Source organism: Podarcis gaigeae (assembly GCF_964106915.1).
Source record: "Podarcis gaigeae genome assembly, chromosome: 17".
Taxonomy (NCBI): Eukaryota; Metazoa; Chordata; class Lepidosauria; order Squamata; family Lacertidae; genus Podarcis; species Podarcis gaigeae.
In genome coordinates, this window is record NC_139694.1 from 1,161,935 (window position 1) to 1,182,368 (window position 20,434).

Below are 20,434 nucleotides of genomic sequence, written 5' to 3' on the forward strand. Positions count from 1 at the left end.
TCATCTCTGGCATCTTCATTATTTCAGGATATAACTGGCATATGTGATTCTGCTCCAGTGCAGAACAAGTGCTCAGAACACAAAACTCATACATCAAAGTTGACAGGGTGCCTAATTCAAAAGTCTTTTGATAAACACAGGGAAGTTCGGAGGTCAGAAAGTCTGGCTATGCATGAATAGACAAGCCTTTGCCCTGAGGATCATGCACTCGAAATCCAACACAGAGGATAGCACTAAAAGGAGATACAATTCAGGACTTCAATCCTATAGCCACTTACATGGGTGTGATACCCTAATGGCTTCAAGGAAGTATTCACAATTTTGGGGATAAAATGGTGGTCTGTGGAACCCACAGGAAAATTGGCAAAGGGTCCTTGGAACACTTTCCTAACACTACTCTCTGGGATTAGTTGCTGATGTAGGAACAGAAACACAATAAAAGTGTGTTCCTGGTAACTAGCAATCTCCTTAAAACTGGCATCAAAAGCTGCAGAAAATTGCTTATACAGTCATACCTTGATTCTCAAATGTAATTGGTTCCAGAATTCCGTTCGACTTCTGAAAATGTTCGAAAACCAAGGTGTGGCTTCCAATTGGCTGCAGGAGCTTCCTGCACTCAACTGGAAGCAGCATTGGGACGTTCAGCTTCCACAAGACATTCACAAACCTGAACACTCACTTCTGGGGTTGCAGCGTTCGGGAGCCAAAATGTACGAGCATCAAAGCATTCGAGAACCCAGGTACGACTGTACTCAGAGTCACTCTTCCCAGGCCTTGATCAGTCTCAATAAGGCCAATTCCAAAAACCAGGCTTGGCCCCACACTGAGATGGGCCTATATAATCAGCATCATCCATGATTACCTCCAGTTGCTCCGCCGTTATCCTCTTGACCAATAATGGGGCATTTGCAACTTGTCAGTTACCATCTGGTCCAGGTTTTACTTCTTTAAGAAATGGGTGCACTGATGCCTCTCTCTAAGAGCAACAGAGTCCACAAAAATATGCTAGGCATGGCACAGACACGACGTAAGATGCCACAACCGTTGTATTAAGATCATTCCAAAGACAAGTATCTTCATCTTCGAAAGTGCTGCCCAAACATGTCAGAGTGGGACTTGGATAGATCCTCCAGGGTCAGCAGCGGCCTTATGGGTACTTGATGCAATGGAGGCAGCGCAGTATGATTTTGCAGTGCTCACCATCATAGGGTAGGTGCAGTTATGCGCTCAAACCAGTGTTCATTATACCAGTATAGGTAAATAATTCCATGTAGGTAAGCAACAGCTACAGCAAAGATGTAGCACAAACCACTCTTTCAGTTTGGGTCTACTTAGCCTTGCCACCATGCATAGGTAAAGGGACCCCTGACCATTTAGGTCCAGTTGTGGCTGACTCTGGGGTTGCGACGCTCATCTCGCTTTACTGGCTGAGGGAGCTGGCATACAGCTTCCGGGTCATGTGGCCAGCATGACTAAGCTGCTTCTAGTGAACCAGAGCAGCGCACGGAAACGCCGTTTCCCTTCCCGCCGGAGTGGTACCTATTTATCTACTTGCACATGACGTGCTTTCGAACTGCTAGGTTGGCAGGAGCAGGGACCGAGCAACGGGAGCTCACCCCGTAACGGGGATTCAAAGCCCTAGGCTCTGTAGTTTAACCCACAGCGCTACCCGCATCCCTTGCATACTAGTACTCAAATTATACAGGCTTTCTCTGGTTGAAAAGTTGTGATGTGATTTAGCAAAAACAGAGACGCCAAGGGAAGGGGTTATGGATCATTAATGGCCCCTCACCCGTCTTTCCCCCATAAAGCACTGTGCATAGAAGCACACGCAGCATAGAATCATAGAACTGTAGAGTTGGAAGGGGGCCACAAAGGTCATCTAGTCCAACGTTTGCCCAATGTAGGGTGTGAATCCACAATCTTGAGATCAAGGCCAAGTAACAGTGGGGTTGTATGGAGTGTAGGTTGTAAAAAGCACAATTTGTTATGGCGCACATCACTGCTGATCACAAGGCATGCCTTGGTCTGTAATTTACTAGCTTTGTGGAGCTTGAGCCAACATGAGATGACCTTTAACCAGCAGGGTTTTTAAAAACAATGGAATAAATTACGCAATTCAGGAGGTCTCTTATCTTTCCCCCCACCCCATCCCCCACCTACCGGTTGTCAAAAAAGTCTACTGATGCCTTATGCAGACAACATGATCCTCATTCCATTTTCCCAATGATTATTATTGCTATTAGCATATGTTTGCCATTTTATGCAAAAAAAGGAGGGGGTCTCCAAGCAACATAAAATAATAAAATAGAAACAGGTAAAATTAATTAGAAACCACATTGAGAAAAGAGACATAAAACACAAAGATTCTTAAAAGTGCTCATTCAACAACACAAATGTACCCCCTTCCCATGTCCCCATCACAGGATAGGCTAAAGTAGCACACAAAGGTTTTTTTCTGAAGTGTAGGTAATCCAGATACTTTATGAAATACTAATTGTGCATTGTAGAAATGTTTTTTTATTGTGCATTTTTGGTCTCACTTTATCTTGCACACTGCTCTGATGGCTTGTGATTTATAATCTGAATCAGTAATTTATAAATATGTAAAATAAAAAGGGGGAAGAGAAGAGAGAATGTTCCATCACACCTGTGTAATATTTACCTTAGTGTTACATTGAATACCTTTTTTTCCAAAAGATCTATGTTATTCCACTGGTGGATCAGGACAGGACACCAACTTCAATTGGGGTGCACTATTGCCACTACAGAAATATTTTATAGAAAAGCCTTGAGCCACTAATTGCTCATTAGCCCACTTGATAGAGAGTTCTTCTGAAGATAAAAATGGTAGGGGAGAACTCCATGCATTGAGTAAGATGCATAGAATTAAAAATAAAAAAGGCCCACTTCCTAGGGCAGAGGATGTTCCTCTCAGTAGTAGCCTGTTATTTTCAAGGGCAATATATCTGAACTCACTTGGTTTATATAGGAGAAAGTAATGGCATACAGTCCAGGCATGGCCAAACTTGGCCCTCCAGCTCTTTTGGGACTACAACTCCCATCATCCCTAGCTAACAGGACCAGTGGTCAGGGATGATGGGAACTGTAGTCCCAAAACAGCTGGAGGGCCAAGTTTGGCCATGCCTGGCATACACTCAGGGGTGTTATTTGAAGCCTCTGGCAAGCAAGGGCAGGTTTTTCTCAGCTGAACCCCCAGCTCCAACCCATTGACTTTGTCCTGTAGAACTCGGTGGCATTTGGGGAACATGCTCCTATGGAGATCCATTTACTCAGTCTATACCGTATCGCTGGCTTTTGTTACAAGGCAAACTTCACAGTCAAATTTTGGGGTTACAAAATTATCTCATCTGTAGCCTTTCATAGTACAGTAGTTTGGCTTGGGCATAATGTATACCATATCCATTTTTCTGGGTACCAATAAGTTCCTTGAACACTGGGGGGGGGGGGCGTCATACTACGCATTCCTATTGAGATTTTTAACTTCTCTAATAAAGAAGAGCGCCATGATCTCTGAATATACAAATTCAGTTCTTGATAGAGCCTAGAAATAGTTTTCATTCTAATTCAGGTCTCTTGGGCTACATGTATACAGAATTACTACCCAAAACACAGGGCTAAATGTACATATTTCAAAATATGTATCTTTAAATTATATATTCCTCCCCCTACCTTTTGTGCCCTGCCCACCCAGTAAACAGGAAGTAATCCTCTCATGCTATTATTAGACACTCTATAGCTTTGGAAAATGATTTATAGATTATGGTATGGACCCTAAATGCTTCCTTCGATCAAATCACATTTGAATGAGGGTGCCGTCTCCCTTAAACCCAATATGCAACAATGGGGGTCTCTCTGCCAGAGGCATTCAATACAGCAGCTTTGGGCTAGTAGGGACAGAAGTCACAATCTCTGTCAGGTTCATATCCATTTCCTTCCTGCCCTTGACCCCCCCGGCAAAAAATGCAGGCAGCGTTCTGCTCGTCCAGGTCAGCAGGTCAACACTGAAATAATATTTATGTGTTAGTGCAAGCCTTCAAAGGTTTAGGAAGTGTGGTTTGACGCTTCAACTCATTGTCCAGAACTTTTACGCAGCCACCTCCATCTCCAGCAGAGTTGACCTGCTGTCTCTCAACTTTGGATTGTACAGGATATTCTGATTTGCGTATGTACATCACCACACCAGCTAACAGAAAGAAGCACCACATTAGCCCTACTTTAAAAAATGAAAGAAAAAGACAGCACTCCGTTTCACTTCTATGTATTTATGGTTTAATTCACTCCTTTGAAGAGAGAATTCATTATTTCCTAGCGGGAACACCAATGCACCACGTTCTCACTAGCTTGGGAGAAAAACTTTTGGTGTGAGAAAGATATAGGATGTGTGTAAATATACATATATACATACACATTAGCACACACATTGGAGGAGTGTGCCTGTGCATATATACTCTAGGTAAGCACACACACATACACACTGTCAGTGTTTGTCCATGTGAGACATTTCTGTACCACATGCACCCTTCACTGAAATTGGCTTACAAAATATGCAGCTTGCTGCCCCCCGAAAAACTATCAATTAAAGTACATGATTTGAAACAAATCTTATAGAAATGACATGTCATCAGTAATTTACACTTTAAAAAACTCAGCCACAAAAAAAAAATCTGGAAGCTGCAACAAGATTGCTATTCATCAGTGCTGCTACCACCCTTAAAGAAACATGGTTTACTATGGGATATAAAGGCAACATTGAGGTTGTTATAAAGATTAGCCACCTAATTTAAAGAACAAACCAACCAGACTGCACTTCATTTTTTGCCCACAATACACCCCATGAAACTACTCTTCTCACACCTCGCTTACCTTTCTTGTACATTGTTTGCTTCCTGTTCTCTGTGGATTCTTTCCCCCATCTGCGGTTTTGGTGCCTTTCCCCACTTTTTAAACATCAATCCAGGCAATCTGCTGGATTTGGTTACGTGATAATCCCACTGCCGAATCAGAGAGAGGCCATAGATTCCTTCTCTCATAGTAGGGGGCCAACTTTTTTCGCCTGGTTTTAAATTCCCCCGGAACAAGAACCAAAATGGGAAATAAGTTTATTGCAAAACACATGCCCCCCCCGCCCCCCATCTCAGCCCAGCCCTAATTTTAAAGTTACAAACAACTGAAGTTGAAATGGTAACCTAGAGATGCTTCTTCATAAAGCAGCACAAAACTAAAGGAAGTTAACTTAAGAGGGTGGAGACTGATGAAGAATGGACAGAACTGGCAGCTGCGAGAGCTCCCATCCTAAAAGCACAGACATAGATACAAAGTGTTCAGGAGAAGGGTCAGTCGCACAGAAGAACACTGATGAGACCATACCTCCTAACAGGTTGACAAAGTATATTTCCTTGCAGGCGATGTCAGTTTTCTTCCGTTAATTATAACATGAAGAATCTTGCCAAACAATTCTGACAACAGAATTTATTATGTATTCACAATGTTTGTAATGGTAGGTCAAGTCCTGGAAAGTCAAACTGACCCAAGGTGCCGCCCGGTCAGGGAACAGGGTGCAAGCCTCCCGCAAGATCCATGCATTCACAAGAGAGTGAACAACACTGCTGATAATGGCTGATGCCAAGTTAAATTAAGACTATGCTGTCGGAGTCGGCTGGCCTTGGACTACGTGAAGAGGTTCAAAACAATTGACGTTCATATCCAATGTCTTCGGTCCAAACGTATCGGAGAGCCACCATCTTGGTGCTAGTCAAGACAGCATTCTACAGACACACGGAGACGGCACGACACCCCTGGTTGTTGCAGGAAGCTGACATGATGGCATTTGGCCAGAGATCAGCTCTACTAAGGATTAAATGAGTGGTGTCAGTCAAGAATATTAGGCAGATGATTTCAGAACTTAGGTTTCATTAGTCATAAGAGCATTCTATGTGCCTTTAAGTGAAGTTTATAGAATCCAGATGTCCCTTTCTGGCCTGACTTAGAAGCTACAGTCCACGTATGCAGAGGTGGCCCAGGGAGCCCGTTATCTTCTTTGCTTCAATATTTTAGCATGTCAAGAATTTACAACAGAATGTGATTTACAGACAGCCCTGTTCAACCAAGACGTTTACAAAAACTCAAGCGTGGATTTCTCAGCAGGAACCATGTTAATGAGGACCACTTTCAAAACTTGAAAGAGATTTCAGTCTGAATGTAGAGGGAGCCAATTGACGCTGTGGTAGATGGACAGGAACAGTTCCTCTATCCCTGACGTGATTTCGGACATCTTCAAAAGAGCACTGGCTGCCCCATGGGAGGTACAGAGAGATGGGCTCCGTTCCTCATGCAGACAGAAGAGAACAAACCCCATGCGGTCGAAATGGCAGCACAGGTATCCTGCCTGCTGTCAACTGTTCATTGTTCCAAGAACCCGGAGCAGCTTATTCACTGGCGGCTGTAAGTGCAGGGAACAGAGAGCTCCTTCCTGTATCTCTGTGTATCATATATGTATATATATAGTATACATACATATATATAGATTAACAGAAGCCCAAGCTGCCACACACAGAACCACCACCATTCCAAATTCTGCGTGAGCCTCAAATGAGACAGGCACTCCAGAAGTGCCTGGAAAGTAAGAGTCTCTCGAATCCTCTTTGTCGATAGCAAGAACACTGCAACACACAGACAGACACACAAAGGAAACTCCACCCTTGTTTTAGAATCTAGGATTACACCACTTTAGTGTGTACTTCATTGGGGAAAACTGACATCTTTGCAGAAGTGCCCAAGCTCTGGAGAGATGGGCACAGCAGCTAGGGTAAGCCCTTACCGAAGTGGCGTCCTACAACAAAGAGCCAAATGTTTTCCAGTTGTGTTTGTAAGGAAGCGTGTGTGCAAAGCAAGCAAATGAGCTCACACAGGTTTATGGAAAACAGGACCACTCTGTGGGCAACTCAGAGCTCTACAATAGGGCTGGATGGGCAAGTGCAACGCAGTGCACAGGAGCGCCTCACAGCTGGAAACCTTCCATGGGAGCCTCGCACTGCTGGAAGATGTACTGCTGCTGGCCAAGATCGACTTGGGGGGCGATGCTGCTGTCTTCCTCCTCTGTCCCAAAGTAGTGCTCAATCAGATCAAAGGCCTTCTGGTAGATTTCTTGGTTCTCGTGGCTCTGGAGGAATTCAATCTTATCCAGGCCTGCAAGAAAAATACACAGAGCTCCTCAGTTCCTGAACACGAAGGTATACCTGAACTGCTTCATCTTTGTCAACGATGGAGAACCTCTGGCTCTCCAGATATTAGTGGATTCCTCATTACGCCATATCATTTGCCATGCTGGTTGGGGCTGACAGTAGCTAGAGTCCTCAGACACCTAGATGGCCAGGTGGACACCTGGATAGGGGGGTGGGGCAAAGACGGAGCGAGATACACAGACCAGGCTATCTGAACTGCAGCATCGATTAAAAACCAGGAGACTCCATTGAGACCCCACAAAGATTCTAAAGGCAGAAGTTTCCATTGCTACTGGAGCTATCCCATCCCACAATTGCCTCTTCGTTACTTCAGACTTTGCAGATGCTGCTTAGGTAATGATGTGGTATAGAAAAATTAAAATGCTCTGCAAAACCCTCAAGTGTTGTAATCCACAAAAATGCTCTTAAGAGGATCTTTATGTTATGCCCAGTGCAGCAGCTAAGCCTGCAGCCTAACTGCAAGATTTTGGTTATATTTATATTTTGGCGTTTGTAAAGGACCCCTGGACTGTTAGGTCCAGCCAAAGGCGACTATGGGGTTGCGGCACTCACTTTCAGGCTAAGGGAGTCGGAGTTTGTCCACAGACAGCTTTCTGGGTCATGTGGCCAGCATGACTAAACTGCTTTTGGTGCAATGGCACACCGTGACAGAAACCAGAGCGCACGGAAACCTTCCCTATTTATAATAATAATAATAATAATAATAATAATAATAATAATAATAATATCTTTATTGTCATTGCCCCCTCTCAGGGACAACGAAATTACTTGGCTGCTCCATCCACCCAGATCTACTTGAACAGGCTTGCTTTCGAACTGCAAGGTTGGCAGGAGCTGGGACAGAGCAATGGGGGCTCACCCCGTTGCAGGGATTTGAACCACCAACCTTCTGATCGGCAAGCCCAAGAGGCTCAGTGGTTTAGACCACAGCGCCACCCACGTCTGTAAGCAACCACAAATATGAAGAGGTATTTCCAAAATTCATTCTGCTTCTACTTTGAAAAGAGGCACTGCCATTATCTTTGTATCCAGCATTTTCTGCAGAAATGAACCAAGTTAGAAAAGGTTCCGAAAAAGGCACCAAAATGATCAAGGGGGTGTAGATGCTCGCATATGAAGAATGGTTGCAGCATTTGGAATTTTTTAGTTTAGAGAAAAGGCAAATAAGAGGTGACCTGATAGAAGCCTGTAAAATTATGCATGACATGCAGAAAGTACATAGAAAAGTCCCCCCGCCCCCCTTGTAAGACTAGAATTCATGAACATCCCATGAAACTGCATGTTGGAAGATTTAGGACAAATATAAGAAAGTACTTCTTCATGCAGTGTACAGTCAAACTATGGAACTTGCTTCCTCAGGAGGCAGTGATAGCCAACAATCTGGATGATTTTGGAAGGCGGTTAGACAAATTCATGGAGGAGACGGCTATCAATGGCTATTTCCTCCACCGTTGGGAACCATGAGAGGGGAGAGTCCTCTTGTAGACAAGATGGACAAGTGGCCTGATCCAGCAGACTATTCTTATGTTCCTAAACGCTACTTGAACTGGAAAATTAAAGGCAACTGAGGAAGTATCAGAAGTTGTTGCAAAGGAAGAATACTAGAAAGAAAATTATGGGCCAGAAAATGTACAGTAGGTCCTCCCTCCCGACACTGAAAGAGTACAATTTTGCTTGGAAAGTCTTCCATTTACTTTGAGGTCATAATGAACCATGAGAAACGAAAGCTAGATAGTCTAATATGGATGTCACCCACCAGCACATCCCCTTACCGTAGGCTTCCTCAATGAGTGCACAGTATGGGTTAATGCCAGTTCCACTTCGCCTGGCTTCTTGCTCGCCCAGTCTCAGGATGTTTTCCAGCCCATTAAGAGCCACCTGCACAATCTTCGAGTCCATTACCGTAAGGAGGTCACAGAGTGGTTTGATGCAGCCAAGTTCTACCAGGTACCTGAAAACCACAATGGATTGAGAATCAAGACAACGAGAGGATTCGGTTTGGCAAAGTGGCAGCACCACTTCCGGCATCTTGGTTAAAGGTAAAGGGACCCCTGACCATTAGGTCCAGTCATGGCCGACTCTGGGGTTGCGGCGCTCATCTTGCTTTACTGGCCGAGGGAGCCGGCGTACAGCTTCCAGGTCATGTGGCCAGCATGACTAAGCCGTTTCAGAGCAGCGCACGGAAATGCCGTTTACCTTTCTGCCAGAGCGGTACCTATTTATCTACTTGCACTTTGACGTGCTTTTGAACTGCTAGGTTGGCAGAAGCAGGGACCGGGCAACGGGAGCTCACCCCGTCGCAGGGATTCGAACTGCCGACCTTCTGATTGGCAAGTCCTAGGCTCAGCGCCACCCGCGTCCCGCAGGCACCCTCAAAAGCACGAACTGTTCTCGAGAGAGAGGAACAGTGTTCCGCTCGCCCATGTCCAGTGAATAACACTCAGTGGTATGAAGAATCTGGGCAGTTCTTCTAGAAGGTGAAGCCTTAGAAGAGGCTGACCCAAATAGTGCAGACTGGAGTGGCGAAATCTCCAGATATTGCTGGACTACTACTGCATAAACTCTGGCCATTAGCTATGCTGACCAGAGGTTCCCCCCTCCTGACAGAGATATGAGAAAACATGTGTGAACAGAGCAGGCATCTTTTGGTCAAGGGGGATGAGGAGGGCAGGAGAAAAGAGAAACTTTGCAGCACCAGCTCTCAGTACAACCCTTCCACCGTGAAGGTCTTTGTTTGGAAAGCTTGCACTGGCACTTACTTGATCTGCTCAGCAGAGCCGCCAGATGTTGCATTAGTAATAGCCCAAGCCGCTTCTTTTCTTGTCCGAAACTCGGCAGTTTGCAATATACTTATCAGAGCTGGGAAAATGTTGGCATCTATGACAGTCTGAAAAATAAACAAATAGCAGATTTAAGAATCGGGATTATTTGCTTCAACACAGTAATATGACATAGAGTGCTACAGTGAGGGGGGAAAGTATTTGATCCCCTGCTAAATTTATCTGAGAACACAGCTGGTTACGTCTCGTGTGTTTATGGAGGATGCTTTACGTGACCATAGGTTTGTTGTTGTTTAGACCAAATAACCAGCTTGAGTCCAGCAGAAAGGGGGATGGCGCAGGTTACTCTAATCATGGAAAGCTGGATTCAACAGTGGTTTTTGTTTGCTTGTTTTGTTTTGTATTCAACAGTATTGAGCATCCATCTCCAACTGGTCTAATATTTTGTGGGGGGAGGAGTAGAGTTAAAATTAGAGTTGTTCTCCTGACATTTCCCAGTTCTGATCTTGAATTTATAAAAGTCTGCTGAAAATGCCAAACAAGATACAAGCAAGAGCGTGTAATATTCTGCCAAAGTCTGCATGGACAGCAATAGATCTAAGAATCTGATTTTGTGCTGGCAAGTGAACCTCTGAGCCAACCAGCTTCATTACCTGAATCTGCGCTCTGTTTCCAGCTGTGATGTTTGATATTGTCCAACATGCTTCCTTTTTGATTGATTCTTTAGGACTGCTAAGCAAGTGTAGTAAACTCTGCAGAGCCGAACAATTCAATATTACCTGGGAAAGGGAAAGAAAATGATTGATTTTTGACTGCATTCAAAAGATGGATCTAAAAATTCCATGCACACTTACCTTAAGGAAACATGAGGAAGGCATAATAAAGAGATTTTTTTCCTTATCTAAAATCAAAAGAACATGCTGAGAAAAAGCAGAAAGCTCAAGGAAGTAAAGGGGAGAATAAGATAGCAGTAGTCTGCCTGAAGATAAAATCAAGTGGGAAGAAAAGTGGGAAAAGAACGAAAGAGGCAGAAAAGGGAACATAAAGGCCTTTTCCGTGCACAGAAAGCACTGTCAATGACAGGAGCAAATACTGAGCAGGGCATGAGAGTTTCTAGAGCTTGATGGAGAAGACAGGTGCACTTAATACCTTTCTCATCTCAGATTTAGTGGAAAGTAAGCTGTCACTGATGAGGAGGCAGATATTCTAAGTTATGTAAGTATTAATAATGTTAAAGACTGCATTGGTAGGCATTTTCATATTAACGAATCTAACCAATAAGCCTAGATGTCTCACACTCTAACCCTGTAAATATAAGGTGAGCAAGAAAGTAAATGTGAAAGAATGGAAAATATTATTTTGAAAGCTTAAATTTCTCCCGCAATGAAGTGGCAGACTTTGCCAAAGAAGAGCAAGGAGGGGTTGTTTATCATTAGACTTTATTTAACAAGTCTCACAAGACTTGCTCTTGGAGCCCATTAAGGATACAAAGGGTGGGTTTTGCCACTGTACAGCAGGTGCACAACTGACAGGAAGAAAGGATTCTGGTGAACGTTACAAAGATGTGTTTACAAATGCAGGTGCAAGAGATACAAAGAAAGTCTACTCAAAATATTAGAGACCACCATGCCCAAAAGACAGCTTTACAATCTAACACTGAGCAAGGCTGCATGCTCAGAACTTGACTTGAAAACGCCAAGATTCTGAACTGAAATAAGAAAGCTGAGTAGCACAAATAGTGGTTCCTAGGCACTAACAAAAGGCACTAGCTAGGTTCCTAGGCACTAACAAAAAATCAGTGAAAAGGATATGCACAGATACCCTATAGCCAACAAGCTCAAACAGTGTTTCTCAAACTGTAGGTCCTAGCACTTTTCCTGAGCAGATTCCAGAAAGAAAGTCTCCCTGCCACAACTAGGTGAACAGCACACTATCACTGGGAGCATCACTGAAGAGACAGACTCCTTCCCTTCCTGTTATGCTGAATTTCTATTCGGCTACATAGTGCCTATTTATACATGGGTGGCGCTGTGGGTTAAACCACAGAGCCTAGGGCTTGCTGATCAGAAGGTCGATGGTTCGAATCCCCATTACGGGGTGAGCTCCCATTGCTCTGTCCCTGCTCCTGCCAACCTAGCAGTTCAAAAGCACATCAAAGTGCAAGTAGATAAATAGGTACCACTCCGGCAGGAAGGTAAACGGCGTTTCCGTGCGCTGCTCCGGTTTTGCCAGAAGCGGCTTAGTCCTGCTGGCCACATGACCCGGAAGCTGTACGCCGGCTCCCTCGGCCAGTAAAGCAAGATGAGCACCGCAACTCCAGAGTCGGTCACGACTGGACCTAATGGTCAGGGGTCCCTTTACCTTTACCTATTAGAACCAACATCATCATCTTACTCACTATATTGATATGCTCACGTTTGCTGTTGCAGAGGAAGGTCAGGCTCAAAAAAGTGGAGTTAGCATATAGTTGGCTCTGACTTCAAACATTTTGAGAAGTATGATACTAAAGAATGCCACGAGCAATTATGTATGTCTTAAAGATTTAGCCGTATCCTAGAGAGTTGGAACTAGCAAGCACAGGCATGAGTATTTCAAGGAGAGCACAGGCCAAGGTCACCAGGAATATGGCCAATGTAGCTTTCTGAACACAGGATTTCAAGGCACAAAACCTCAAGGAGGTTTAAGGGGGGGAAAGGGTTGAATCCAATGAAGTCATTGCATGGGCAGAAAGAGTTCTATTTGCACAATAGAACTTCTCCTCCTCCAACCCCCATACCTGCTCCAGAGTGTTGGAAGTGAGGAGATTTCACCCCTCCCATTCCAAGAATCTGCTGATGTTCTCTGCTGATTCTCCAGAGAGGAGGGGGGCGGTTTCTGCTCACTACTTATTCCGCTCCAGCCTCACATCAAAGTGAGAGACTGAGTGTTAGAGAGAGAGTGTTATCTCTGTATAGATAAGGTTGCTGCTAAGAGCAGCTGCAGACACTCAGTGCAGTTCAGCTTCTTCATTTAGCTCTGTATATAGTTTGTATGATAGTTGTAGATAGAATAGAAGTAGTTATTCTACAGAGCTGTTCTCCGAGTGGTTTATGCTCTGCTGTGCAACGACTGTCTTCGGAAGTGAATCTGGTGCTCACAACTCTGAGTTGTGAGTCCACAGCACTATGACCTGTTCCTGGACAGAAGGTGGTCTCTGGAAGTGCTACGCCAGCTCGCCTGGCCCAGAGAGTGGCTGAAGTGGATGAGTCCAGTCGGTGGCAATGGCTCAAGGACGATGCTGACAGGGAGAACCCCCAGAAAAGATTTGGAGGGGAATGTGTGGGGTGCACAGAGGGTGGAGAGGAAGGAAAAGTTCCATTGTATGAACAGAAGTTGCTCTGCTTGTGCAACATTTTCACAGGATATAACCCACAATACATGTTCAGCTCTATGAAGCCTCTTAAGGCTGAGGACTGAAAGAAAGAGATTTACTTCTATTCAGTTACTGTGAAAACTGGAACCAGTAAATGTTGTTGCAGTGAGCAGTGTTTATACCTGGGTCTGGATATCATCCCCTGTAACAATGTTCCCAACTGCTCGCAAAGCAGGAGATACCACTTTGTAGTCGTTATGCCTAAAAAAAGGGAAAAAAAGAAAGGCTTCAGTTTAACAGAGTCAAATGTTATTTGTTTCATAGTCATGTCTTCACCTGTTGTGTCTTGATGCCAGGATGCAAGGCCACTGTGTTCTATTTATTCCTTTGTTTCTTTAAGTAATATGGACATAATAACCACTGTTCCTGCAATGGGGTTCAAAACAGGTGGCCTTGGGCCCCAAATAATGTTTCACACCTGCACTTTCAGCAAGAAATAAAAGCTAAGGCTAACCTGACATGACGGCAAGTAAAAGGACAACATTTAATAGACTTGCTTAATTAAATAAATTTGCTTGGTCTAAAGTCCTTACATCAGGAGTTCCACAAGTCTCCTACATACTCCTGCATCAATCACAGCCTGGATTTTATCATTGGGTCCATCAGACAAGTATGAGAGTGCCCAGCATGCATCCGCTAGGACATCTGTGTCGTTGACAAAGAGCAGCCAAGACAGCACGCTCAGACAGGGGGAGACCTACAAAGAAATGAGAGGGGTGAAAAATCAATGGAATAAGCATGCCTGTTATCACAATTACTACTATGCGCAGGTCTTTTTCAACAAAGGACCTAAACCAGTGTTTCTCAAACTTGGTCCCCAAGCTGTTGTTGGACTACAACTCCCATCACCCCACCTGGAAGCCACCCATCTGGAAGCAGACATGATAGCATACTTTTTTTTTTTAAACGAGATGAGAACTTTGTTTCCTTAAAAGCCTCCAGATATTTAAGAAGGCTGCTCCAGAAAGGAATGTTGTGAACTCCTTTTCTTATCCACAAAAGGCAACGCTTTTCAGACTTTATTTCCTACCTTAGCAAAGTCTGGGGGAGGATTCTTTCCTCTGCAAAGATTAGAGAGTGCCCACACAGCATTCCGAGTCATGGTGAGACGATTCTGTTTGGAAAGCAATCTGAAAATACAAAAAAGAAAGAAAGAAAGAAAAAAGTATTGCAACAGAAAGCTTACGAGAAGAAGAGGACACTGAACACAAACTACCGAGTATCTGCTTTCAAACTTGAAATCATGCTTGTAAAAGAAAACCCTGTTAAATTCCCATAGTTACAGTGGCACCTCGGTTTTCGAATGTCTCCGCTGGCAAATGTTTCGGAATTTGAGTGCTGTAAACTCTGGAAGTAAATGCTTCAGTTTTCGAATGTGCCTCGAAAGTCAAACTGGAAAAGCAGCTTCCGTATTGAGTTTTCCGTACTGAGATTTCTGTTTTCCAACGTTTTGGAACTCAAACGGTCTTCCAGAATGGATTATGTTCAAAAACCGAGGTACTACTGTATTTTTTATTCCCAAGAAGTTCAGGAGGAAATGTCATGCTTTCACAGAATGACATGGGGGGGGGGGGGAGTAAAACCTGCTGCTAAAGAGGGAAGATATGGAGGTCGGTGTAAGAAATGCAAGTATAGGAACACCCCCGATGTGCACAATCCTAACTATGTTTACTCAGACGTAAGTCCCTAAAATTCAGTTGGGCTTACTCCTATGTTAGTGGGATTAGGATTCCAGCCTAATCTTACCTTTTGCTCGTAGGGCTGGCCAAATGATGAAATATTTTCTCCTCTCTATGCATCCTTCCCAACAGACCACATTAAATCAATAAATATCAACTACAAAGTTATCTAGGTAGAGTCAGACAATAGTGTCTCTAATAGTTTGCACATTACACCAAATTCTTCTGTGCTAATACAGCAGTGCTCATCTGTATGAGCACATGCACACAGACAGACACAGACACACACAAAAGCACTCCAGTCAGGGTTATTCCACTGGGCACTGCTGGCAAATAAACCTGAACACCATCTAGAAAACTTACTGCAATAGAGGGGGTAATATGTTGCAGTCCAGCACGTAATCTCTACACATAGTACTGTCCCCTGCAATGTTGCCGAGGGCCCAAACAGCCTGAGAAGGAAGACGGGATACTGTTAGATCAACTTTTCTGAGACTGCAACCCTCCCTTGTCCTGTATCTCAGCACCAATAATTGTCTTAACATCATATTCATATATGAGCCAGCCTGACTGCTCCCACCAATCAGTATTGAGCCAAGTCACAGCTTGCTAGATAAGTTGAGTTGTTTGAACATGAGGCAATAGGAATCTCTGAGGTTCTAAAGAGTTACTGTTTCCCCTTATTTATGTATTTAAACAGTTTATATACTAGAATCAGAACAGTGGACCCACCAAAAATTACACCCAGAAACACGTAATACCAATACACTGCCTTCTCCTCAGCTCCCCCTTCCCTTGGGATCCATGCAAATCAGTTAAGGAGTGGAGGCATTATTTTAACTCCAATCACAGAACGCTGTTCAGCAATACTTAAAACTTCTCCACTCAGCATGCTTCACAGCGATGAAAACCAGGCCATCCACACGCCTCCCCGGACCCATGCTGATCAGCCAGGAGGGCTGATCTGAATTCCCCAAGACGCTGCTCTAGGCAGAGAGGTTTACACCTCCCCTCCTGCTGTGCTGTGATCAGAAGGATGAGCGCGCAAACACACACACTCAGCAGATCAGCTGGAAAGTGGCAAGCAATTTTCTTCCTGATTGCAGTGCACGTGGAAAAACTCAGAATACACCCAGCATTTTGTGAAGAGGAGGAAGATAACCCATCCCTGTTGCCCGGATTAAGTCCATGGGCCAAAGGTTCTGCATCTCGCAAGTTAAGACTTTTGTTTGCCATCTTTTTAAACCAGATGAACACCAGCAGCTGGAAGATTTGAAATTAGCAATAGGAGAAAACTCAGTGGCGTGTGCTATACCCAGCAGCCTCTATGCTATCTTGCCTTTTGAGACACTAACCTGTTCTTGCACATCTTCAAATTCTGAGCTGAGGAGCTCTATGAAGATAGGAACAGCTCCTGCTTGGATCACAATCCGAGTCTGAAGGGAATTTCCGGAGGCAATGTTAGTCAGCACCCAGGCAGCTTCAAACTGGAACAGGAGAGAGAGAAAGCCATTCTTCAGCAGCTGTTTGTCTACGACACGATGCTTGAACCAGAAATCTGCACTAACTTGGGGTAGTTGCCATGCCAGGCACTTGGTCAGAGGTGGCAACAAGCACAAGCCACCTGGCCACAGTGATCCATGCGACGGTCACCTCCAGGCTTGACGACTGTAATTCGCTCTACGCGGGGCTGCCCTTGAAGCTGTCCCAGAAACTCCAGCCATGCAGCATATTCACCCAGTGCTTTTCCAGCTGCACTGGCTCCCGGTGGAGTACAGGGTCAGATTTAAGGTGCTGCTTTTGACCTTTAAAGCCCTTCACGGCCTAGGACCCTCGTACCTACGGGACCGCCTCACCCGGTATGCCCCACGGAGAGCCTCGAGGTCCATAAATAACAACACCCTAGTGGTCCTGGGCCCTAAGGAAGTTAGACTGGCTTCAACCAGAGCCAGGGCCTTCTCAACTCTGGCTCCGGTCTGGTGGAACGCTCTGCCTCATGAGACGAGGGCCCTGCAGGATCTGATTTCTTTCTGCAGGGCCTGTAAGACAGAGTTGTTCCACCTGGCCTTTGGCTTGGAGCCAATTTGATTCCCTCTCTTCTTTTTTCTTTTCCTTCTTCTCCTGCGATGAGGCTACATTTTAATATTTTAATGTTTCATTATTTTAATGTTGTATTTTAATTTTGTTTTAAGTTGTAATCATTCAACTTGTTTTTATTATTGCTTGTAAGCCGCTCTGAGCCTGGCCTTGGCTGGGGAGGGCGTGGTATAAATAATAATAATAATAATAATAATCATCATCATCATCATCATCATCTAGCTTTTCTCCCACTAACATCCTGCTCATCTGCTTTCTATGTAATACACAATTCTGCAAATAATATTGCATTATCAGACAGATATGCTGCAATTAGCATTCATTAAAAAGTGTGTGCAGAAGAAAAGTGTATGCCTCTAACAGGAAGGCTACTGTGAGAACAGAATGCTGGACTAGTGGCCTATGTTCTTAATATAGGGTGTATAGGTAACAGCAGAGTCAAATGTGTACCTATGTTTCTCCTGATATTACAAACTGAAGAGCTTTGTTGGGGCATGGGGATCATATCCCAAATTGCTTCAACATAAAAAAATATATTTTTCCCTGGACTTTTTTTTATTTTTTTAAAAAGTTAACTAAATGCAAAGAAACACGACAGCTAACCTTGAAGACACTTAAATTTACTTTCACTGGGCACATTTTATAAAGGCAACTCAAACTGATGTAAAACGATGGCTGAGAGAGACCTGGAATTTGATTCTTGCCTCTTTCATGAGCGTACCGTTTAAGCCTTAGGCAAGTCACTCTCAGCCATTTCTAATATCACCATAGCTGTCAAGTGTCCCTTATTTGAAGGGACAGTCCCTTATTCCATCACCATGTCCTGCTGCTGTCCCTTATTGATAGATGTCCCTTAAATTTCAAAGGAAGCGGCTCCTCTCCCTCTCTCCCTGCCGGCCAGGGAGGAGGGAGGCTCCAACTGTGTTGCTTGGCTGTGTTGCTCACGCAATAAGAAGTCTAAGAACGACTGGGGGTTGGAGCTTGCATGCCTTGTGCTAGTTAATGCAAGCTGAGGGGTTTTTTGAATGCTGGATGCCATTTTGTTGCATGTGCTGCTGCAAACTTTGCAGTGCAAAGCCAGGCTGGGGAGCCATCTTAAGTTGAGGCTGCATAGGCCTTGTGGTGCATGTGATTCAGATTCTATTCAGTTGAACCTCTGGTTACAAAGTTGGTTGGACAGTGTTCTCGAAGCTACCAGCATGAGTTTGACCAGACTGCAGGAGGACAGGAAGACTGGAGTGCCTGGAACAGGTGAGGCTGCAGGTCCCTTATTTTGGCTGCTGGTCCCTTATTTTCAAGGCTGCTGGTCCCTTATTTTCAAATCTGTAAGTTGACAGCTATGAATATCACCACCACTCCCTCTAACTATGGGCCAAACTGGATCCACTCAGAAACGAGAGGGAGGTATTAGCACAGACCGGGAAACTCCTGAAGTTCACAGACGTACAAAAAGCTCTTTTAAAAAATACAAACCTAGGGCAAAAAAACACTGAATAACAACCCAATGAAGGCAAAGTGTGCCCAGTAGCCAAAGAATGTTAGATTTTTTTGGGGGGGGGGAAGCAAAAAAGTCTTGCACAGAGGAAACAGGTCCCTGAGCAGATGTTATTATTCCCACTTGTTCACTCCAATGGTCAGCTCTGAGACAACTGGAGCCCAAAGAGAGCAACCCTCCCCTTTAAAAACAAACAAAAAACAGCCCAGTGAGGGCAGGGGATGCTCAGTGGCCTGCAGGAGCCCCAGGAGTGTCCCCCGGAAAAGAAAAATGGAAAACCAGGAGTTGGGAGAAGGAGTGAATTGACTTTCTTGACCTTCTTACAGTCAAAAATATCATGGAAGGCGGCACTGCTGGCACTCTGACCTATAAAGGCTGAAAATGTCTATAGCAGGCCATCTTCTCCTCAATCTTGATGGAATTTCAAGGATATTTTCTAATTAACTCCCAAGGTTAAATCAAATGAGTCCTTTAGGATAGACAGCATTTACTGCAAGAGCCCACAGGCCTTTACTTAAGAAAATCCCACCTCTTTTTTTTACTTTAATTATCAAAGTCTATTCTATAAAATTGAGGAACAGAACACACATACCTGTAAAGTGCAGTTTTCTTTCCGTTTGAGGAACTCTACAAACCTGGGCACTACTCCTGGCGTACTGATGACCTCGTCTATAGGAGGATTCGGTTCTATTGAAAGCACCAAGATACAGAGTAGGTTTTTCCACCCTTTTAAGTGAAGCTATGTGCTTACACAAGAAACAGATAATATCAGTTCTCCAAAGCATTCAGTTTATTACTTTACATGCAATCTCCTACACCCTCCATTCTTATACTTGGGTCTTTCATGCCTTCAGTGTGACATTTCCATTTAGAAACAGGTAACAGCCATTTATTGTTTTATTAATTTAATTGATACCCTAGGACCTGTCCCATAAGCTCAAGATAGCCCAGAACTGCCGCCCCACTTAACTGTTCCAAAGCCACAGGTCCCAAAGTTTAATGACAAGATTAGGTAAAGGTAAACGAACCCTGGACAGTTAAGTCCAGTCAAAGGCGACTATGGGGTTGTGGAGCTCATCTTGCTTTCAGGCTGAGGGAGCCAGCCTTTGTCCACAGACAGCTTTCTGGGTCATGACGAAACTGCTTCTGGCGCAATGGAACACCGTGACGGAAACCAGAGCACACGGAAACGCCGTTTACCTTCCCACTGCAGCAGTACCTATTTATCTACTTGCACTGGCATGTTTTCAAACTGCTAGGTTAGCAGGAGCTGGGACGGAGCAACGGGAGCTCACCCCGTCGCAGGGATTTGAACCGCTGACCTTCTGATCGGCAAGCCCAAGGGGCTCAGTGAAACCACAGTGCCACCTGCTGCCTAATGACAAGATTAGAAGCACCACTATCCCTAAAACCTTTACATAACAAAGGAGAACTGGGGAATGGGGTTGTAGCACAGGCACCGCCTGCCTGACATCAGTTTTGAGTGGCTCCACCCACGCAAACCACCATGCCCTGTTTCCTCTCTCTTCTAATAACATCCTGGATCCAAGACTGCACAGGGAGAGGAGGGCAGCTGCTTAGTGGCTGCAGTCTCCATGCTGAAGTCAGCAGGAAGGCAGTGGTGGGTTGATTATTTGTATATAACCCCACCTATTCCACCTTTGCGCACAGCGAGGCCCAAACAACGAACAAGGCGAAATATGACA

General features: G+C 44.5%; 1 protein-coding gene across 1 annotated transcript in view; it reads right to left on the reverse strand.

Annotated features, from left to right (window-relative positions):
• Window positions 1–4,270: 4,270 nt before the first annotated feature.
• KPNA1 (karyopherin subunit alpha 1) overlaps window positions 4,271–20,434 on the reverse strand; it is a 34,215-nt gene continuing 18,051 nt past the window's right edge. Inside the window, exons 5-14 of the mRNA XM_083719304.1 lie at window positions 19,321–19,415; window positions 16,492–16,623; window positions 15,500–15,588; window positions 14,488–14,587; window positions 13,991–14,154; window positions 13,580–13,658; window positions 10,699–10,824; window positions 10,025–10,152; window positions 9,038–9,216; window positions 4,271–7,209 (exon numbers count right to left, since the gene is read on the reverse strand). Coding sequence (XP_083575430.1) covers window positions 7,022–7,209; window positions 9,038–9,216; window positions 10,025–10,152; window positions 10,699–10,824; window positions 13,580–13,658; window positions 13,991–14,154; window positions 14,488–14,587; window positions 15,500–15,588; window positions 16,492–16,623; window positions 19,321–19,415 — 1,280 coding nt within the window. The 3' untranslated portion in view covers window positions 4,271–7,021. The remainder of the gene's footprint in view (window positions 7,210–9,037; window positions 9,217–10,024; window positions 10,153–10,698; window positions 10,825–13,579; window positions 13,659–13,990; window positions 14,155–14,487; window positions 14,588–15,499; window positions 15,589–16,491; window positions 16,624–19,320; window positions 19,416–20,434) is intronic.